General features: G+C 33.4%; 1 protein-coding gene across 2 annotated transcripts in view; it reads left to right on the top strand.

The window, feature by feature from the left end:
* LOC114332543 (Krueppel-like factor 5) overlaps positions 1–21,034 on the top strand; it is a 663,198-nt gene that overhangs the window by 631,571 nt on the left and 10,593 nt on the right. For both annotated transcript variants that reach the window (XM_050643496.1, XM_050643497.1), the window contains exon 5: positions 20,651–20,771. In XM_050643496.1, coding sequence (XP_050499453.1) covers positions 20,651–20,771 — 121 coding nt within the window. The remainder of the gene's footprint in view (positions 1–20,650; positions 20,772–21,034) is intronic.

Below are 21,034 nucleotides of genomic sequence, written 5' to 3'. Positions count from 1 at the left end.
ATATGATTTATTAATTTAGTTCTAAATTTGACTAATGCCAGAAAGACACTTAAATAATGTCAAAAAGACACTCGTAGGTATTTGTTTATTTGATTTTAAGTTGTTAAGAACTAGATTTTTGATTATTACTTGCTTGTGCATTTTAAAATTTTAGAAGTTATAGATGTATATACACATATATATCGAATACCAAATACCCAATAACCAAAAATATATTAAATACCAAATGAATATGTAAATGAATGAATGAATACCAAATACCCATATATATGGCATTTATAGATTTTGAAAAGGCATTCGACTCTACAGAATTGAAAGCTTGATTATAACACAGAGTTTCTCTTACCCTGCCCCTTAGAAATAAATGACTGCAACCTCAATAAAAAACTAAAGTCTACATATTGTCAGTCAATAATACCAAACTTCTTTATATATATATATATATATATATATATATATATATATTATTAATTTGGTTTCTTGGGTTTAGGTTCATAAGAGAAAAAAAGGTGACTATGATGTTGTCATATTTATTCGACGTTTCGGCTGGATATCCATGCCTTTTTCAAGAATTATGATTACATGACTAAAAAAACAATTCATCAACGATACAATACTAAAATTTAATAAAAGATTTTGACTTACCCTTCATGCAAACTTGGTAGTGAAACAGAAATACATAAATAGATAAATAGACGTCACGAAATAAAACAATGGTGAAACATAGGAATACACCCACTAGTCATTACGTTTAAAATATAATGTGTCAAAATTAGTGTGATGTTTTATCGATGTTTGAAACATCAATTAAATAATTAATTGATTTCGCATCATAGGCGTGCTGAATTTTCTTTGGTATAGTTCAAATTAAGTTAAAATAAATTTGGTTTAAATTTTGGACGTCCTTCTTGTCATTTATGGCATTGTTGTTCTTTTTTATTTCTATACACTCCAGGAGCTCCCTCTTTTTTTTGTTATGTTCGGTTTTTAAGATTTTGGTGTTGTCAAAATCAAATTTATGTTTCTTCTCGTTTTCGTGTTTTGGGAGGGCCGTTGAGTTATTTTTGTCGTATTTGTGCGAACATATTCTTGAGTTGAGTAGCTGGCTCAAACAAATCTAACTCAAACTATATATATATATATATATATATATATATATATATATATATTGATGTGATCTTGATCATTGATATGAGATAATATTTTTATATGTCATTTAATTTAATCAATACATTAATAATAATCTAATTAATTTACCAGATCACATATCAATATGTTTTCAATCTCAGGGCTTTTTATAAAATTAATTACTTACATACGTGGCTTCTAAGTATTTCTCAATGGTTCCTAATCGGGATAGGAAAGAAAAGAGTAAAATAATAACACATATGGGTTACAATTGTAATCAAAATATTGTTTATTTTATTTAAATGGCAATCACTGCTTAATATTTGCTATATCTTATTATTCTTAAACATTACATTTACACATGGGAATCTTATTTCCTTTTGGTTTCCAATTGAAAGTTTTTATTAACATTTAACTATTATGATTTATTAGCAACAATTCTATTTAAGTTTGATGAAGCTTTTCTGATATTTTTGATTATGTTTCTTCAAATTTAAATGTGGTATTTAATACGAAAAACCATACATTCATGTCCAAACAAATGAGACTGACCTTTTTCTGGTGAACTGAGAATGTCTTCACACAAGACCCGTTTCCTGCTATCCTTGGCTGCGATCAAAACCTCGTCCTGGCTTCCAGTAATGTTCTCCTTTGAAACTAGCTCGTATAGCTCTCGTTTCCTGCTTCTGTCGTGATGCTGTGTTCTACCTTTTTCGAAACTGCAATCAGCTACCGTGAACTCTTGGCTCAAGGAGGTTCTTTTACTCTCAACCTGGCCTACCTCTCGTTCCACGATCGATACTCCACACTCACGGAACTACACCGGCTTTCTCACTCTCCGTACACTACCGTCTACTACTGGACTTCACTTCTCGACCGCTCAAAACATTCTGCTCTCTATTTGTCATTAATTCCCCTACTTTCTAAATATCCCTTCCAGATTCACAAATCAAACTTCCACCACCAACTCTCATTCGCAGTATTCCTCAAAACCAATTTTTAAACTTTCTAAATATGCTTAATGGATTTCAAAAGAAAAATAGTTAATTCCCATTCTAAAATTACTTTCTACTAATTACAAAATTTAATGATCTATTATCTACTTCAACTGAGTCTTATTTAGCATAAGCTAATGATCGAACCTTCCGCGAACAACGATAATGACCTATTATCGATTTCACTTGAGTCTTATTTAATCACTTCTTAAAATTAAATATAACAATTTGTTGTATACAGGTTGTTCTAAATTTATATGCCCGTGGTTGAGAAAATTGAAAATATTTTATATTAAATTGAATTCTGTTTATAATTATCAAAATTTAATTTTCATATCAAATAGAAATATAACAATATATATATATATATATATATATATATTATATATATATATACAGTGCTGTTTTTGTAACAATAAAGGTTCCGGTACGCAATGTTTCGGGGGGTCTGGGGAGGGTTCATAAAAGGGGTCTGCCCCCGGGAAAACTTTTTAAATTTAGCCTCAATAAGGGCGTTTTAAAGCTATTTGGAAGCAAGGAAGAGATTCAAGAATTTGTTTATAATTTGGTTGTTTTTTTATTTTTTGTCCCAAAAGGTGCCGGTACGGCGTACCGGCGCGTACCGTCACAAAAACAGCACTGTATATATATATATATATATATATATATATAGTAATCAAGAGTGAACTTCAGTTTAAATTTTTTGTTCGATGCAAATATATAAATTTATAATTTATATATTTTTTCATTGTTAATTATTCATGTTCATTTAGTTCTGCTGCTTCCTTTGCAGTCTTTATAATAAAGATAAAGTTAAATGCAAAGTTTGAGACTATCTGGTTTGATCTCGCTAAGAACTGACTATAAATTAGTTTTGCTTAAATATTACTAGAATAATAACAATACCTAATATTATAATTGATTTGAAAGTACCAACATATTAAGAAAATTCGTATTTAGCGTAGAAATTTCTTCAAAAAAGTTGTTTTGGTGAACTTTTGGTGAACTTTTAGTCCAGGGCGCATCTGTTTTGAGATGGACGTTGAGAGGTGACTTAAATTTTTTTGCAGAAATTGCTTGAAAATAACTCAAATAATAATATTTGAGTTATCCTCCCACTCAAAATGGTCCGAAAAATTGTTTAAATAATCAAAATGTCAAAATATGAAGGAAAAATTCGATTTTTTTATTGGTTTTTTGATTATAACTTTAAAACTATTCATTTCTGAGAAAAGTTGTACTACATAAAAGTTGCGTAATTAAATTTCCTACAATACAGAATTGGTTAAAAATTTAAAAAATAGTCACCCTTGTTGCAAAATAGCAATAATTGCGAAAAGACCATACAAAAACAAGTATTCGCATTTTACGTTTTTCAATCATTTACGCTACACTTAGGACCTTCATATTTTACCCAGAAAAACTTTATGATATAGTAAAACAACCCTGTCAATTTCATCAACATCGATCTAATAGATCTTGCAAAATAAATTTTGCAATCCAGCTTTCGCAAAAAAAATCATTTTTTTAAATGTTGCAGGACTGAAAATAAAGCAAATAGCAAGTTTAATTTTTTTTTGCTTATAGAAGTGTACTGTACCTTTCATTTTCAATTTGCAAAATTAAAATCGATTAATTACCACGGCGTCAGGAAATTTTTTAAATAAACATTAATTTTTGGTGCTACGCGCAGGACAGCGGTGTTCGATTCACACAAGTTGATTTCCACCAAAATTTCTTCCAATCTTTATCTAATATATTATTTTCTTACTCTATATTTTGTTTTTGTAATATTTGTAATATTGTAATATTTTAATTCCACAAAAATCAAACTAAGTTTATTATTGTTTGTGAAATATTGTTTAAACAATTGCATATTATGTTTACAAATAATAAACTTTTATTCTCTAAGTTAAAATATATGAACAAAGAAAGTTTTTACTAAAAAAAGCGTTATTTCGAAAGATAGAGTATGTGTTTTTATTTTGCAATAAACAAATTTATTTATTTATATCGAAATGTAATAAAAATTAAAATGTATCAACCATTATCAAAGGTCATTGGAATGCCCAATCAGAGCAAACTATCCGCTGTCCTGCGCGTAGCACCAATAATTAATGTTTATTTTAAAAAATTCCTGACGCCGCCGTGGTAGTTAATCGATTTTAATTGTGCAAATTGCAAATGAAAGGTACAGTACACTTCTATAAGCAAAAAACTCAACTTGCTATCTGCTTTATTTTCAGTCCTGTAACATTTTGAAAAAATGAATTTTTTTTTGCGAAAGCTGTATTGCAAAATTTATTTTGCAAAATCTATTGAACCGATCTTAATGAAATTTACAGTACTGTTTTGTTGTATCATAAAGTTTCTCTGAGTGAAATATGAAGGTCCTAAGTTTAGCATAAATGGTTGAAAAACGTAAAATGCGAATACTTGTTTTTGTAAGGTTTTTTCGCAATTATTGCTATTTTGCAACAAGACTAACTATTTTTAAAATTTTTAACCAATTCTATATTGTAGGAAATTTTATTACGCAACTTTTATGTCAGTACAACTTTTCTCGGAAATGAATACTTTTAAAGTTATAATCAAAAAACGAAGAAAAAAATCGAATTTTTCCTTCATTTTTTGACATTTTGATTATTTAAACAATGTTCCGGACCTTTTTGAGAGGGAGGATAACTCAAATATTATTATTTGAGTTATTTCAAGCAATTTCTGCAAAAAAATTTGAGTCACCTCTCACCGTCGAAATGTACTAATATTTTTACAGATGCGCCCTGGTCTATTTAAAGTTGTCAATAATCATAGTTTTAACATTACCCTGAGAAATCTTTTATCTCCCTAGCACTGTTCTGTTAGTAATGAGATGCGATCTGATGGTTTGTACACAATTTACTCATTTAGAAACAGTACCGGATTTGACTTGTAATGATATTGATGGAGTACGTATAATGTACCAGGAGGCATCAACTTTAAGAAGACTTTTATTATCGAATTTAAGTACGATGCAGAATGGATCTTCTAAGCTCTAGTGATTTAGTCTTAGTCGACTTCCCTAATAATTATATTTTTCCATAAGTCTCTATCTTTGGTCGTACCAATATTTATCCCTTTCAGAAATATGTCCTGATTATGCGTCTTTTGTCTACCCCTCCTAGTACTTCCGGGAACTTAAAACTATGATGTTAATGTACGCTGTCTTATTTTGATATCGATTGGTCGCACCAAAGTTTGAAAGTATTTTGTCACTGCATTCATCTATGTAAGCGTTCGATCAGGTCTGGCACACAGGTCTGATAAAAAAACCCGTCCGATTCAGACTGCCTATAACTGTCATCAAACTTATTCATTCCGACCTCTCAAATCGGACCATACGCGTCAAAGTCGCAAACCAGTTCTCCACGCCATTCACTCCACAAGCTGGAATGCCACAAGGGCCAATATTAGCTCCAATTCTATACACAGTATACAATAGTGACGTCCCCCACCCCATTAATCGAACCGAGTCCATCCTACTATACGCCGACGATAGTGCTCTACTGACTGCAGGCACTGCATACGGTACGCTGAGACATCCTTCTGTCTTCGATAGGGCCCAAACATAATTAAATAAAATTCTTACATGGTGCAATAAATGGAGAGTCACCCATCAATTGCCAATCAAAAATAAATAACAATTTTCAATTTCGTTGCAACACGAAACTACAGCCGCATCATATTCTAGTTCAATCAGAGAGTGCAGCAAGCACCTCTACCGGTTTCGAAACTTATTAGTCTCTCATCAGGAAGCACATATGCTGCTCTCTCTGATTCAACCAAAACAAACCCCGGCGTGAAGTCCCGGATTGCAACGAACGAAATGGCATAGATGCCCTAACGGCAACTGCTAGCAAAAGAGTTTTCAATCTAATAGCACGTAAAATATTTAGTACATATTTTATTTTTATTTTGTATATATTTTATTTCGTTTATATTTTTTTCAATATAATAGAGTAATATTTTTAGTATTCCCCCATTTCGTTCGTTGCAATCCGTAACTGCACGCCGGGGTGTGTCCGTGTTGGGTCAGAGAGAGAGAGCAGCATATGTGCCTCCTGATGAGAGACTAATAAGTTTAGAAACCGGTAGAGGTGCTTGCTGCACTCTCTGATTGAACTAGAATATGATGCGGCTGTAGTTTCGTGTTGCAACGAAATGGAAAATGGTTATTCATTTTTTATTTACATGTTTACTCTGATTGGAGTACGAAGGGAAACATTCTCGTTGGAACTTTACAGCGCTGAGCAGGTGGGACGTGAATTATAAATTGTAAAATTCCCTCATCTTCTTTAGTCTCAGCATCCGTTAAGGCTTGCAAATTTTAGAAGCCTCGGAGGTGTAACCAGAGAAGGTTCCCATTGTTTTCAGTCTGGTGGGATGTAGAGTAATATTTTTAGTATTATTTTATGTGATATTAGATTGAAAACTTAGTCTCTTTCAAATGATTGCCTTCAGACATCTTAGTAGTTCCCGTCACGAACGGGCTAAAATAACCCTCCAGGGTGAAGCTCTTGATTCCGTTCGTCGGTTGTCTATTTGGGAGTCCATTTCAACAGGACACTCAACTGGAACATCGACATCCAAAACACCTTAAATAAGGTAAGGAATAGAGTTATCCTTGGAGCAATATCTGGAAGGTTTGGAGTCACATCAAGCAAGAGTCTCCTACACACCTACAAAACATACATAAGGCCCATTATCGACTACAGAGCTTGTCTCTATGCCTCACTCTACCACAGACAAAATAACAACACCCTTGGTTTTGAGCGTAAAATCCTCAGAAAGTGCCTCAGGAGACACTGAAGTTATCCGTCGGTGTTAGTACACCCACTCGCAAAAATTTCCCCCTAAAAGAGCGAATCCGTTCTCATCATTCTCTTTGCTTTATTCCTATGCGGAGTCGGTTTCCCTAATTGCATTTCTCCACATAATTCTATCTTGGGTCATATCAATTTTAATCCCCTTTACCAACATGTCCTGCCTTATCGTCTCCCCCCAGGTCTTCTTTGGTCTTCCTCTCCTACTCCTTCCAGGAATCTGCACTTCAGCTATTCTTCGTATTGGCTGATTAACGTCTCGACGTTGAACATGACCAAATCATCTTAACCTATGCTCTCTCATTTTGGCATCAATTGGTGCCACACCTAGACTTCCCCTAATATACTCATTTCTAATTTTATCCTTCTTTGTCACTCCACTCATTCATCTAAGCATTGTCATTTCCGCCACATTCATTCGTTGTTCCTCTTTCTTTTTCACTGCCCAACATTCAGTTCCGTACATCATAGCCGGTCTTATAGCTGTTTTATAGGATTTTCCCTTCAGCTTCATTGGAATTTTTCTGTCACACAACACACCACTCGCCTCTTTCCACTTCATCCATCCAGCCCTAATTCTACTGCATGCATCTCCATATATTTGTCCATTACTCTGTAATACCGATCCTAGGTACGTAAAACTATTGCTTTTCACAATCATTTCACCATTCAAAGATACCATTTTATTTGTAGTAGCTCCATCTTTACATGAACATTCCAAATACTCTGTTTTTGTCCTACTAAGTTTTAATCCTTTTTCCTCCAGAGCTTGTCTCCACTGTTCCAGTTTTTGTTCTAAGTCTCTTTCACTATTTCCTACTAACACGACATCATCAGCATACATTAAGCACCATGGAATGTTACCCTGTAGTTTCGCTGTTATCTGATCCAAAACTAATGAGAATAAATACGGACTAAGCACAGAGCCTTGGTGCAATCCTACTTTCCCATGAAATTTATCAGTCTCTCCCACACCTGTCCTAACACTAGTCGTTACTCCCTCTCATACATATCCCTCACAATCTTTACATATTTACCAGGGACTCCTTTCTTATTGAGTGCCCACCACAGAATCTCTCGAGGAACTCTATCATATGCTTTCTCAAGATCAATGAACACCATATGAGCGTTTGTTTCTTTACTCCTGTATTTTTCCATCAACTGCCTTATAATGAAAATTGCATCTGTTGTTGATCTACCCTGCAAAAGAGAGAATCCGTTCTCTCAGCAGAAAATACATAACATACGAATAATGGTACAAATGTTAGAGCTAAGAACGTTCTAAAAATCCCTTGCAATCGACAAGGTAACATACTCACCAGGATTCATAAAACCTTCCATTCCCTCCAGCGAATCTTCTACAATTGGCCAGGAACAAACTTCCAGGTGAGTATTATGTAATTCTCGAACAAGAGCTGTTCCCGATTAGTGGCAGCTTGGCTTCCTTGCTGGTTTAGGCAAGTTCATAGCAAAAGTTCTTCTCCTTCAACCTCTACAGCTTCTTCGCTAAAATTACAACACCGCCTTCTAAGGCCCCCGCTTCACTAGCCGTTTTACTTCTCCACTTAATTATTCTAATGTCCACATTCTGACCTACTCAATATCGTCCTTACACTTCTGAAAGGGAGTTTCCAGCACCCTGAAGAGACTTAAGCCTAAACGGGGATAAAATAACGTGTGGTCGTTCGTTTTATGTAAGCGTTTTTATTTCCGCAAAATGCATTCATTGTTTCTTTCTTGTTAACTGTCCAAGATTCACTTCCGTACATCATAGTAATACATATCGTAAATAATTTTCTTTTACGGACACCTTTCATGGACAGTCGAAATACTTTTTCTCTTCATCTCTTCTCTATTAAGCTTTAAACTGTTTTCTTCTAGAGCTTGTTTACATTGTTCCAGTCTGTACTCTAAATCAATTGCAGTATTTCCTCTACCACTACATTGTCAGCAGATATGAAGTACCAAGAAAGGTTATCCCGTAGTTTCCCTATTTTATAATCCAACATAAATACAATAAAGAAGAACTACGCACATCCCTGATGCAATCCTACTTTCACACTTGTCCTAACCCTCTATAGCAAATATTACGGTGGGCAGGTCACCTTATAAGAATGACTAATGTACCTAGTATACTAATAACCTATTAGAACGCTTAGCGAAACTATGGTGGGACGTAGGGCAGTAGGAAGACCAAGGAAGAGGGGGATGGACGAAGTGAGAACCAGGGACAGAGATACTTGGAGGCTGATGCTGGGGGAGGCGAGGGCACGACTTGGGCTGTAGCTCATAGGAGAGAGAGAGAGACAGCGAGAGAGAGAGAGAGAGAGAGAGAGAGAGAGAGAGAGAAAACTTGGAGAACAAGGTCGTTTAGTATTAAATGTTACTAAGAATTTTATCAAGTATCTGTCGCCCCCATCTATCATTTGGAAAGAAAGAAAACCGTCTGGACATTGCGATTAATAATTATTATCTTTAAGTATCAAATTTTAGTCTGAATAAGAAACGTAGCCTCGAAACCGTCTTATTTAAATAACTACATAAGTATTATCTAAAATGAAATTAACACATCGACCCTTGGGCTAATGTTTACATTATGTCTATATAGGTACTTATAACCTCCACCTTAATAACAACCTGACAGTTTATTCGGATACTCACTATATTTCACCGGTAGCAAATTGCACTCATACATCATCATAATAATAAAATTAAATCAAACGATTTTGCGCAATCGCACCGGAGTTAGACAGTGGCGTGAGTCGTGGTCAGTCACAATACAACAAAATCTGAACAATGTAAAATTTAGATGTACCTACTAGGCCTGGATGCCTGGATCCAGCGTACCAAAAAAAAGTTGATTATTAGCAAGCTGAAAATTTGTAATAGCTTAACGGTGTCTAGTCGGACAAACTTTGATGTACGGGAACACTGGAACAGGGGAAGTTTTAATTGTGGAACAGCTTAAAAATTTGGAACGTCAGATTACGAAAACGTCCCATGTATTTTGTCGAACAGAACATCCAATTGATTTGTTACCATTTCATTAAACTCTCATGCAAAAATCAGACTGCTATTACTAACCAACATGATTCCTGTCATTTGACATGCTCTTCGTATTCCACTCATTAAAATGCCCAGTTGGTGATAAACAATTTTTGCACGAGAGTTTAATGAAATGGTAACAAATCAATTGGAAGTTCTGTCCGACAAAATACATGGAACATTTTCTAGTCTAAGAGCTAGTGAACCCTCCGACTAACGGTCGTCCTGTAAGGCTAGAAATATTTCTAGTGATAATTCATAGCACTCCAAGGCTAAAAACCATGACCTGGCAGGTATCAGCGGTGCACGTGTATCTACCAGGTGAATCGAAAAGTGCAAATTTAGGGGGTAAAATAAACTTTCTCCTGTAAGGTTTAAATTTAAGTATGTGTTTGAGTCATTTAGAAGAAACGTGTACAATGACAGGCGATTCTGAAGAGCATAAGACCTTGCCAGGCGAGGGGAAAGATTAGAGGTTTTTCCTAAAATTATTCTTTTTGCATCGAACAAATTTTTTTTAGGTTTTTTGAATCATTCCAAACAGAAAAGATCTTTAGTGATTTTTCTCTTAAGTTAATAGGTTTTGTTATATAAGCGATTGAAAATTTTGAAAATTGCAAAATCGGCCATTTTTAACCCTAAATCGGACATTTATCTAAAAATTTCAAAGTTGCCAAGGTAGGTAGATATTCTTTAAATATTTATTGATGAAATCTCAAAGAGTTTTTGCAATACAATATCGGAAACGCCTTTGTTTTTTAATTGCTAATCAAGCGGGCGTGACACTGTAGTATAAGTGAGGACGTTTGAGTTGGCATAAATTCATTATCTCGAGAATGGGCAAATTTCAAGAGAAATCCTCAGACAGGTCGATTTTTATTTTTAAATTAGGACTTTTTGGCATATATATAATACTAGTGACGTCATCCATCTGAGCGTGATGACGTAATCGATGATTTTTTTTAATGAGAGTAGGGGTTGTGTGATAGCTCATTTGAAAGGTTATTTAATTCTCTATTCACTAATATAAACATTAACATAATTATTTATATAGGGTGTACAAAAAATTTTTTTTTATTAAATTAACTTTGATTAAATTTGACAAATAGAAGAAAAATTTTTTTTGTACAGACTGTATAAATAATTATGTTAATGTTTATATTGCTGAATAGAGAATTAAATAACCTTTCAAATGAGCTATTACACAACCCCTACTCTTATTTAAAAAAATCATCGATTACGTCATCACGCCCAGATGGATGACGTCACTAGTATTATATATATGCCAAAAAGTCCTAATTCAAAAATAAAAATCGACCTGTCTGAGGATTTCTCTTGAAATTTGCCTATTCTCGAGATAATGAATTTATGCAAACTCAAACGTTCTTACTTATACTACAGTGTCACGCCCGCTTGATAAGCAATTAAAAAAACAAAAGGGTTTTCGATACTTTATTGCAAAAAACTTTTCGGGATTTCATCAATAAATGTTTAAAGAATATCTACGTACCTTGGCAACATTGAAATTTTTAGATAAATGTCCGATTTAGGGTTAAAAATGGCCGATTTCGCAATTTTCAAAATTTTCAAAATTTTCAATCGCTTATATAACAAAAACTATTAACTTAAGAGAAAAATCACTAAAGATCTTTTCTGCTTGGAATGATTCAAAAACCCTAAAAAAAATTTGTTCGATGCAAAAAGAATAATTTTAGGAAAACCCCTAATCTTTCCCCTCGCCTGGCAAGGTCTTATGCTCTTCAGAATCGCCTGTCATTGTACACATTTCTTGTAAATGACTTACTCAAACACATACTTAAATTTAAACCTTACATGAGAAAGTTTATTTTACCCCCTAAATTTGCACTTTTCGATTCACCTGGTAGATACACGTGTACCGCTGATGCCTGCCAGGTCATGGTTTTTAGCCTTGGTGTGCTATGAATTATCACTAGAAAAAATTTCTAGCCTTACAGGACGACCGTTAGTCGGAGGGTTCACTAGCTCTTAGACTATTCGTAGTCTGACTCTGTCTAACATTCCAAATTCTTAACCTGTTCCACAATTAAAACTTCCCCTGTTCCAGTGTTCCCATACTTCAAAGGTTGTCCGACTAGACACCGTTAAGCTATTAACAAATGTTCAGCTTTCTGAGTGTTTAACCTTGTTCTGGGTTTTTCTCTTCTTCTCTGATCAAAGGGTCTATCAAGGACGGTTTTTCTAGCTGGATCATTTTGTTCATTTTGATTCGCATTACATGCCCTATGTATTTCTCCTCCTATCTTAATATATTTTACGACATCTGTTTCCTTTTATATTCTGTAAAATTAAAAGTTTTATCGTCTTCTCTACACTCCATTTTCATTAACTGCTCCACAGATTCGCCTTAGTCCTTTTCTTTCCAGACTTACTATCATGTTTTCAGTACTCTTTTTCAGAGTTCATGTCTCTGAACCATATGTTAGGACTGGGCGTGTTATTGTTTTGTGAAGTAATAACTTCATATTTCTCGATGTAATTGAGGATTTAAGGATATTGAGCTCAAAATAGAACCTATTATTCGTGCAAATTCTTCACGGTAGTGTTTTTTAATGCTTTTTGTAAGGCTGGTAGTATAGTGTTTTTGTAGGTATACAAATTTGTTAACTGCTTCGATGACGTTGTTTTCTATAAGCGGCCATAGGATTTGTGGTTGCGTGCTTACTTTCATGTCTTCGGTGTATTGGTGTTTATTACTAAACCCATTTTTGTAGCCGATACTTTTAGTGCTATAATATACGCCTCTCGTACAGAGTTTCCGTTCTCCCAACAATATTGAAATCATCCGCACATGCAAATGGTTTTGCACTGATTTGATGTGATTTTTGACATACCTATTAATTTTTGCAGAGCCAATTGAAAGGTTTTGGCGCAGCCCGTTAGGTATTTGTTTTAAAAGGTTCAGGGAGTTCCTCCCTGGGATTCGTACTCTAGGTTACACGATTACTATTTTGTAACCGCTATCGGTTGTAGAATTATAAAATTGTGATCGAAAGATTTTGAATATGGGACTAAAAGAATCCGATTGCCGGTATGATAAAGGAATAAGGATCTGAATTAATTAGTCTTAAAAATATTCATATTAAATCATAACGACCTCCGGGATTCAGATTCTGATACAGATAACGTTCATAATAACTATTTAGGCAGCTTAACGACGCTACTGGTATCTAATCGGGACAGTTATATTTTTTATTACTTACATAATAAGTATATTTCTGAACATCCTTGGCAATCATCATTAGAATGAAAATTATCGAGATTTGATTTATTGGCCGCAGCCAAAGTTTTTTTCTTTTCATTTGTTGATAGAAATAAAGATAAAAGCCATTCATATAGAATAAAATAGACATTATTAAAATTGATTGGTAGGTATTAAACGAATATTATTTAACCGCAGGCAAAGATTTACAGGTTCCTTCAAAATGGGGATCATTATTCAAAACAGCATGAACAAAGCATGTGTGGGGAAAACGGTACATTGGTTTCAACAAGAGCTCCACATAAACCATTGGTTTTCTATTAAGAATATTTAAATGTTATTTTACATATACTTGATTTTTTATGTATGTATACTAAGTAAATATAATTAATATGAAAGTGGACTAAAAGAAACAAGGATTAACCTTCTTAGATAGATATATTCAAAGAGGTTGCATTTTGGCCTATTCCACTGCGACCTTTTCAGATCTATTGTGGTCATCTTGTCCTAGATTACGGTCTAGTAGAAAAGGTCTAATACCGGATTTACACTCAGTCCTGTTGGACAGGGAATTGGGCAGGGAAGTGGGCAGCGTGAATGTGTAAATAGCTCACTCCCGCTGCTCATGCTCCTGCCATTGCACGGCGCTCCCCAGAAAGTCGGTTTTGGGACGGAAGTCAAAAGAGAGGCAGCGCTAATGCGAGTGAGGAGTGAGTATTAAGGTGGGGTGACATTACTAGTGAATAACGAACGTGGCTTACGCTTACGTAGTTTGCCCGTGCTCGTGCTATTGTTAGATATTTTATTATCTATTTGCAAACTCGAGCAGTACATTTGTATTTATGCAATGCATATCATGATGACTCATGAATGTAATGATGATCAATGATCATCGTAAAAGATGACGTATTACAATCTAGGAAAAGGGTATAAGAGAGGATTTAATAGAATGACATTGTCATTTTCAGACAGGCAAAGACCCATCCAGTATTATGATATCCACCCTCCTAATCGGAGGTTGGATATCATCCTCACTATCTTTATTCTATCTACCGCTGCTCTGAAGAATCTATAGAACTGCATTTAAACCAGTCCCTTAAATTCTTCAACCATGACACTCTCATTATTCCTATACTCCTTCCTCCTCTTACCTTTACCATATATTATTCCCTACTTATGGTAATATATCAGAGACTGTACCTAAGTTATATTGGTTCTTATTGGTTCTCTAAGACGCAATAGCATAAAGAATAGGATGCACGTAATTTTGATGTAATAAAACTCCAACGATGGAATGAAAAACACTCTGATAAAATAGAAATAATTTAAAAACTTATAGGGGAGTGCATATAGATTTTCACTTCGGAAAAAATCAAACAAGATAGAACTTTTTGTAATTTCATTAAGAAATGTTTAATAAACAACATATCAAAAAGTTCTACTTGAGAAGTGGGTGCTTCATTTTTTATTAAACCAATGAACTACGAAATCAGATGTTTTTTTAAATAACTCCGAAAATATAAATTTTAGAAAAAACTGACTTGACCATTGAAAAATTCAGAAAATTTTACAAAAAAACCTTATATAAAGAATTGTCTAAAATTAAATCTGTATCTTCTATAATTTTTTATTTATAGTGCTAAAGTGACCCTTCTCACAAACATTGGAGCACTGTAAACTAACGTACGGCGAAGTGCACGGTTGAGTTATTTTAATGTAATTCTTTAACTAATGGGTCAAATGAAATTTTACAAATTGAACATGAAAGAAGAATAATTAAGCTATCTTATGGTTATAATAGAAAGAAATAAAATGTATGGGCATAAGTAAGGTGTGGGCGGAAAGTGAGCCTTACATGAATTTTGTTTAAAAATGATTTAAAAACGTGTAACTAATACAATCTTTGTTATAAAACTCTCAATTTTGCACAACTTACCTTTCAAGTATCTTACTAAATAAATGATGTTTCATTAAAAAAAAGATCTCAAAAATTTAATTCAAATGATATGTCTCAAAAAATGTAACTTTTAAAATCTTCGTAGTTTTATAGATTTACCACCACTTTAAGACGATATTACTCAAGTTTGAACAGATCTATTACAGTTTTATAAGTGCTTTTTTAAAGCTTAGGATGTAATCTTTAAAATGCACTAAATTATTTTACTTTAGAAATGAAATGAACTATTTCTTTTTAAGAAAATTAAGAAAGATAACAAAAATGTAATACAAAGACCGAAAATTACCAGCTAAAAAAATATTTATACAAAGTGATCAAAACTTTTTTCTGTAAAACTTACCTAAAATACATTTAATAATAAGCTTCAACAATAATAAATGTTCAGCAAAAAAATTTTTTTTTAGTACACAGTTTTTAGCTGTTTCGTATCAGTTTTACGAAAAAAAGTTATTCTTTATAAAATACACATCGTATATAATCTAAGATGGAATCATCAAATATCAAATTTAATTAATGTTATACGAGGTATGTCAAAAAATATGAATTTCACTCAAGAGTAAAGTACCTTTACATTTCACAATATCGAAAATTGATATTAAGAAAAGTTGTTTGGAATTAAAAAATTTGTTTTAGTGTTCAATTACATCCTTCCTCTTAAAATATTGTGACTAATAAAGGCACTTAACTCTTAAAAAAATTCATATTTTTTACATACCTCGTATAAAACTAAAAAAGTTTGATATTTAATGATTGTATCTTAGATTTTAGACCAGGGAGAGCATTTTATGAAGAATAACTTTTTTTCGTAAAAGTGATAATAAAATAGTTATCATAATTGTAATAAAATGATGATAAGTATCCGTAATTTGAGAAAAAAATGAATTTTTTTTACGATTAGAATGATGTAATTGTATATTTAGACATACTTTATAATTTCAAACAACTTTTCATAATAGCATTTTTTGATATTCTGGAATATAAAGGTTCTTTACTCTTTAAAGAAATTCATATTTTTCACATAACTCGTATAAAATTGATAAAATTTGATATCTGATGGTTGAGTTTTAGATTTTTGACTATGCAGAGCATTTCATTAAGAATAACTTTTTTTCGTAAAATTGATAATAAAAAAGATTTCCATGTGGTTCCTAGCTACGCAGACACACTGTATAAGAGCTTCTGTATAAGAATTTTCAAATTGCAATGGCATATTCGGATTCAGCATAATCAAAAACAAAATAGAAACATATTTGATCAAAGTAAAATGATGAATTTAACGATATTTTTAAAATTATTTATACAAAACAATTGTTATTGTTTGAACAATTAATAAACAATTACCGGCCAAATCTGCGAGTAGAACTTTTTACTTTAACATGTATATAAACTAACAAAAAAAGTTTTTGAAAAATATAAGCTTGTTTGAATTTTTCCGAAACAATGCATATTTTCGTTTTAATTGCACTCCCCTATTAATTAATCTCTGATTAATTTGGAAAGTCGAAAAATTCTTTCAAAAACCAAGTTATTTTTAATGAATGCCTACCTTCTTACCTTCAGATGTCGGCAAGGAAAAATGTAAATGACTAAATCTTGTCAGTTACATTCAAAGTTATTTTAATTAGCTGTTAAAAGATTTAATCAATAGGTCCATTGTATTACAGAAGCGAATTCGATGTTATAATATCTTGTCGATTGTTATCATAAAATGGCCTGCAGACTGATCGAATGATCGCTATTCAATAACTAGCTTCGACCGACTGATGTAGAAGAAGATAAGCCATTTCTTTGTAATATTATTGTCTTCCCTTTTTGTTTATGATGGAAAACGTCCTTTAATAAATTGATATATCTTTCAATACTTTACAGTACGGTATTTTGGAATTCATTATCTATATGCAATACGGAATAACGCTGAGTAAAATTTATATTTGAAAAAAGGAGTTCTTCTTCTACTTCTTTTTGTATAGACATGACTGTGTCTGTTTTTTCAATGTGCCTCTAGTAAGTTGTCGTACCATCTTTTTCGTGGTCTTCCCACTGATCGTCTTCCTATTGGGGAACCGTCTCTCGCCGTCCTTACTACTCTATTTGTTGTCATTCGGCTTATGTGGTCATTCCATTCTATTCTTCTGTTTCTTACCCAGTTGTTAATGTTATCCACCTTGCATCTCCGTCGTATATCTGTACTTCTAGCTCTGTCTCATAATGTCTTACCATCGATTTTTCGAAGGGTTTTCATCTCCGCTGTTTCGAGCAATCTTTTTGTCATCTCTGTGTCGGGTCGTGTTTCTGCCGCGTATGTCATTATTGGTCTGATGACTGTTTTGTAAATTCTGCCTTTCATTTCTCTTCCGATATTTTTATTTCTCCATATTGTGTTATTTAGGCAACCTGCGGCTCTGTTTTCTCTATTCGCTTGATCTTTCACTTCTGTTTCGAGCTTTCCATAGCTAGATAGTGTGATGTGTAGATATTTAAACTCCATCACTTGTTATATTATCTGACCCTCCACCTCCAATTTACATCTTATTGGATATGCTGTTACAACCATGCATTTTGTCTTTTTTATGTGAAAATTAACATGTTAAATTTTCTGGCGGTTGTATTAAATTGGTCTAGCGTAGGGATGGGAAAAACCTACCGGTTATAACCTAAAACCGGTTTTTTTACTCCGCAATAATCGGTTTTTCCGGTTGTTTTTTTGTCCCGGTTATAACCGATTTTTTCTTTTTAATAATAACCGGTGAAAAACCGGATAAGTGGACAAAATAATGAAATCAAAGAAAAATGGAAAAATTTTCGCCCCTCGCACACGAACGAGAAAGTTTAAGCTGACAGAAACCGATTTGACAACACTGATGACTGATATCGATTCGAATGGAGTATCGCAAACTAAAGAGCAAGATTATTGTAACTTACTGGGTATTGGCTATCGACTAAAAAAACGAAACACCGGTTTTTGGAATAACCGGTTTTTTTGACCGGTTATACATAACTGTCAGGTTAAACCGTAGGTAAAAGAACCGGTATAACCGAAAACCGGTGTTTTGCCAACAACTGCCATCCCTAGTGTAGCGTACGTTGTAAATCATCTTCACTTTGGGAGATTAGTATAGTACATATTACATCGTCTGCATAGCAGATTATTTTTTTGTTGTTTTTCTCCCATTTGGTATCCATTTTTAGTTCTTACTTTTTTTATTTCATCTACGATCAGGTTGAACAATAAAGATCCCAGGGAATCCCAGTGTCTTATCCAATTGCCGGCTTCAATTTGGTCAGTTAGCTTAATCTTCTATTTTTACTTTTATTTTGTTTTTCTGGTAGATGTTTTCGATCGTTTTAATTATTCCGAGAGGTACCTCTCTTGAGTATAACAAATGGCAGTAGCGTACTGATAGATCCGCGGGCCCTGATTCCATTTGGGATGCGGGCCCCCCGCGGCCCCCGCCCAATGAAAACACCCGTTGTATATCAAAAGTTTTTAATAAACATTAAATATAAAAACTCATCATACACTAAGTAGCAAGATTAACGCACCACCTTAAAAATGGGACTTTTTGATGTCTCCTATTTCCTAAACTTGTTGTCCGATTTAAGTGATTTTTTTGATATGTTATAGCGTTATTCTTTAACAATATCGCTGTAATAATATTGTTGCTAGACAGATGAATCGTCATTGTTTACCGGGTGTACAAATCAAAATGGTGTTTTTTTCTCAAAGTTCGCAACACCCTGTGGAGAATTCTAGCATCTACAAGATATTAAAATTAAAACCCAACTATAGCATCAAGTTTTCTTAACATTTTGCTTTTTCATTCATTCACTTTTATTAAAAAATAAAAAAGTTAGGTATTTTAACAACTAGTCATGTTCTTCGTCAATAAATTCTTATTTTTTGGTTAGTTTAATAAACAAGCCTAAAGTAGGCTATGATAAATTAACAATTTGATAAATGTCAAATTGTTAACAGTCAAAAAGTGTCTGGTTTGTTGTAAAAATTAGTAGATGTAGGTATTATTTATGTCCGTAATTTTTTTTGTTGTTTGGTGGAAATGGAACGCGCTACAAGGAATTTGACCCGCAATGAGTGCGTTCAAGCAGTCACCTTACATAGCGAAGAACTTAGCTACCATGCTATCGGCTCCTTATATTGGTAACAATTTTTTGCTAATGCACGATACTGCAAGACCTGACTTTGCACGAACTGTAACCGAAAATTTACAACAGGTAAATCTTCGGATTTTGGATTGGCCACCGCATAGTCCAGATCTTAACCCAATCGAACATTTGTGGGCCACAATTGGCAGAAGACTATGACAGCGTTTGCCACCTCCTAGAATCTTACAAGAGGTAGAAACAGTAGCTCTCGAGATTTGGAATGATATTGTTATTAAATACCAACTAGCAAACCTCAATTACAATTATTTTAATATTAAAGGACATATCATAGAACATAAGCGAATGAATCAAAAAACAAAAATAACAAAAACGAGAAAACTGAAATATCTAGGCCACATAATGAGAGGGGAAAATAGTCCCTGCTAGACTCATAATCCAAGGAAAACTCTCGGGAAAGAGAAATGTGAGACGTAGGAGGATTTCCTGGTTGCGAAATTTAAGGGAGTGGTAAGTGCGGGTGCAGTTCAATACAATTGTTCAGAACTGCAGCCAACAAAGTTAAGATTGCTGTGATGGTAGCCAACTTCCGATAGAAGATGGTACTGCAAGAAGAAGAAGAAGAATATTGCGGAGGGTGTTCCGAACTTTAAAAAAAATCACAGTATGATTGGTACACCCGGTAACTTACCTGTCTAGCAACAATAGGTATTATTACAAGGATATTGTTAAAGAATAAAGCTATAATATATGACAGCCTTAATTTCTGTTTAACACGTCACTAAATTTATCTTTAATTTTTTTTTCAATTGTCCCTACAAGATGTATTATTCTTTCTTTGATATTATTATTTGCAAATGCTATCTCTGAGGTTCTCCTTCTATCTTTGTATCTTTGACTCTCCAGATTTGTAATATAATTTACAATTATGTCAAAATTTGATTTTATATAGGACAGTTCAGTCTGAACAGAATTCTCACTAAATATTTGTTGACATGTAAAGGACATTTTGTCGTAAAGAGGATTTAAAAACGAATTTACTATACCTAGCTATTTACCTGTTGGCCCTATTCTACTGATAAACAGTTCCAGATGGGTTTTCCCAAACAGTAAAACTTGTATTTAATAAAGCCGTTTAGTAGATACATTTGCAATAAAGTAATAAAGTTATTTAGTAGATACCCCAAGAATATACCTGCTATGAATAAGCACATGTACAAAAATGTAAATGCGAATTTCGTTTTATATAATATAGTAAAATTTTGAAGAATAGACACTAAAGTATAGTTTATTGTTTCAGATATTCCTAAATGCAATGTGATAAACCAACAAGACATCAGACTAAGTTTGACAGATCCAAGTCGATATTTAACATCAACAGCAACACTTCTAGCCTACCAGAGGATAAAGGATGCCGCTTTGTAAGTAATATAAATATTTAATCAAGCACGTTTCATCAATGACCAATTGCGTCAACTGTTGGACATAGGCCTCCCTCAGTTATTTTCAGTATTCTCTACACTGGGCCGCTTGTAGCCAGTTTCCTCTTACTCTTTTTATGTCGTCGGTTCATCTAATAAGTCGAGCTATCTTTTGCTGTAGTATATCTCCTCCTGATTTTAATATTTCTGCTTTCACTATGTTTTCTTCCGCAGTTTTATTATTTTTTAAGTCACTCATTACT

This window comes from Diabrotica virgifera, chromosome 2 (assembly GCF_917563875.1).
Source record: "Diabrotica virgifera virgifera chromosome 2, PGI_DIABVI_V3a".
Classification (NCBI taxonomy): Eukaryota; Metazoa; Arthropoda; class Insecta; order Coleoptera; family Chrysomelidae; genus Diabrotica; species Diabrotica virgifera.
This window is presented reverse-complemented; position numbering and strand designations above follow the sequence as displayed.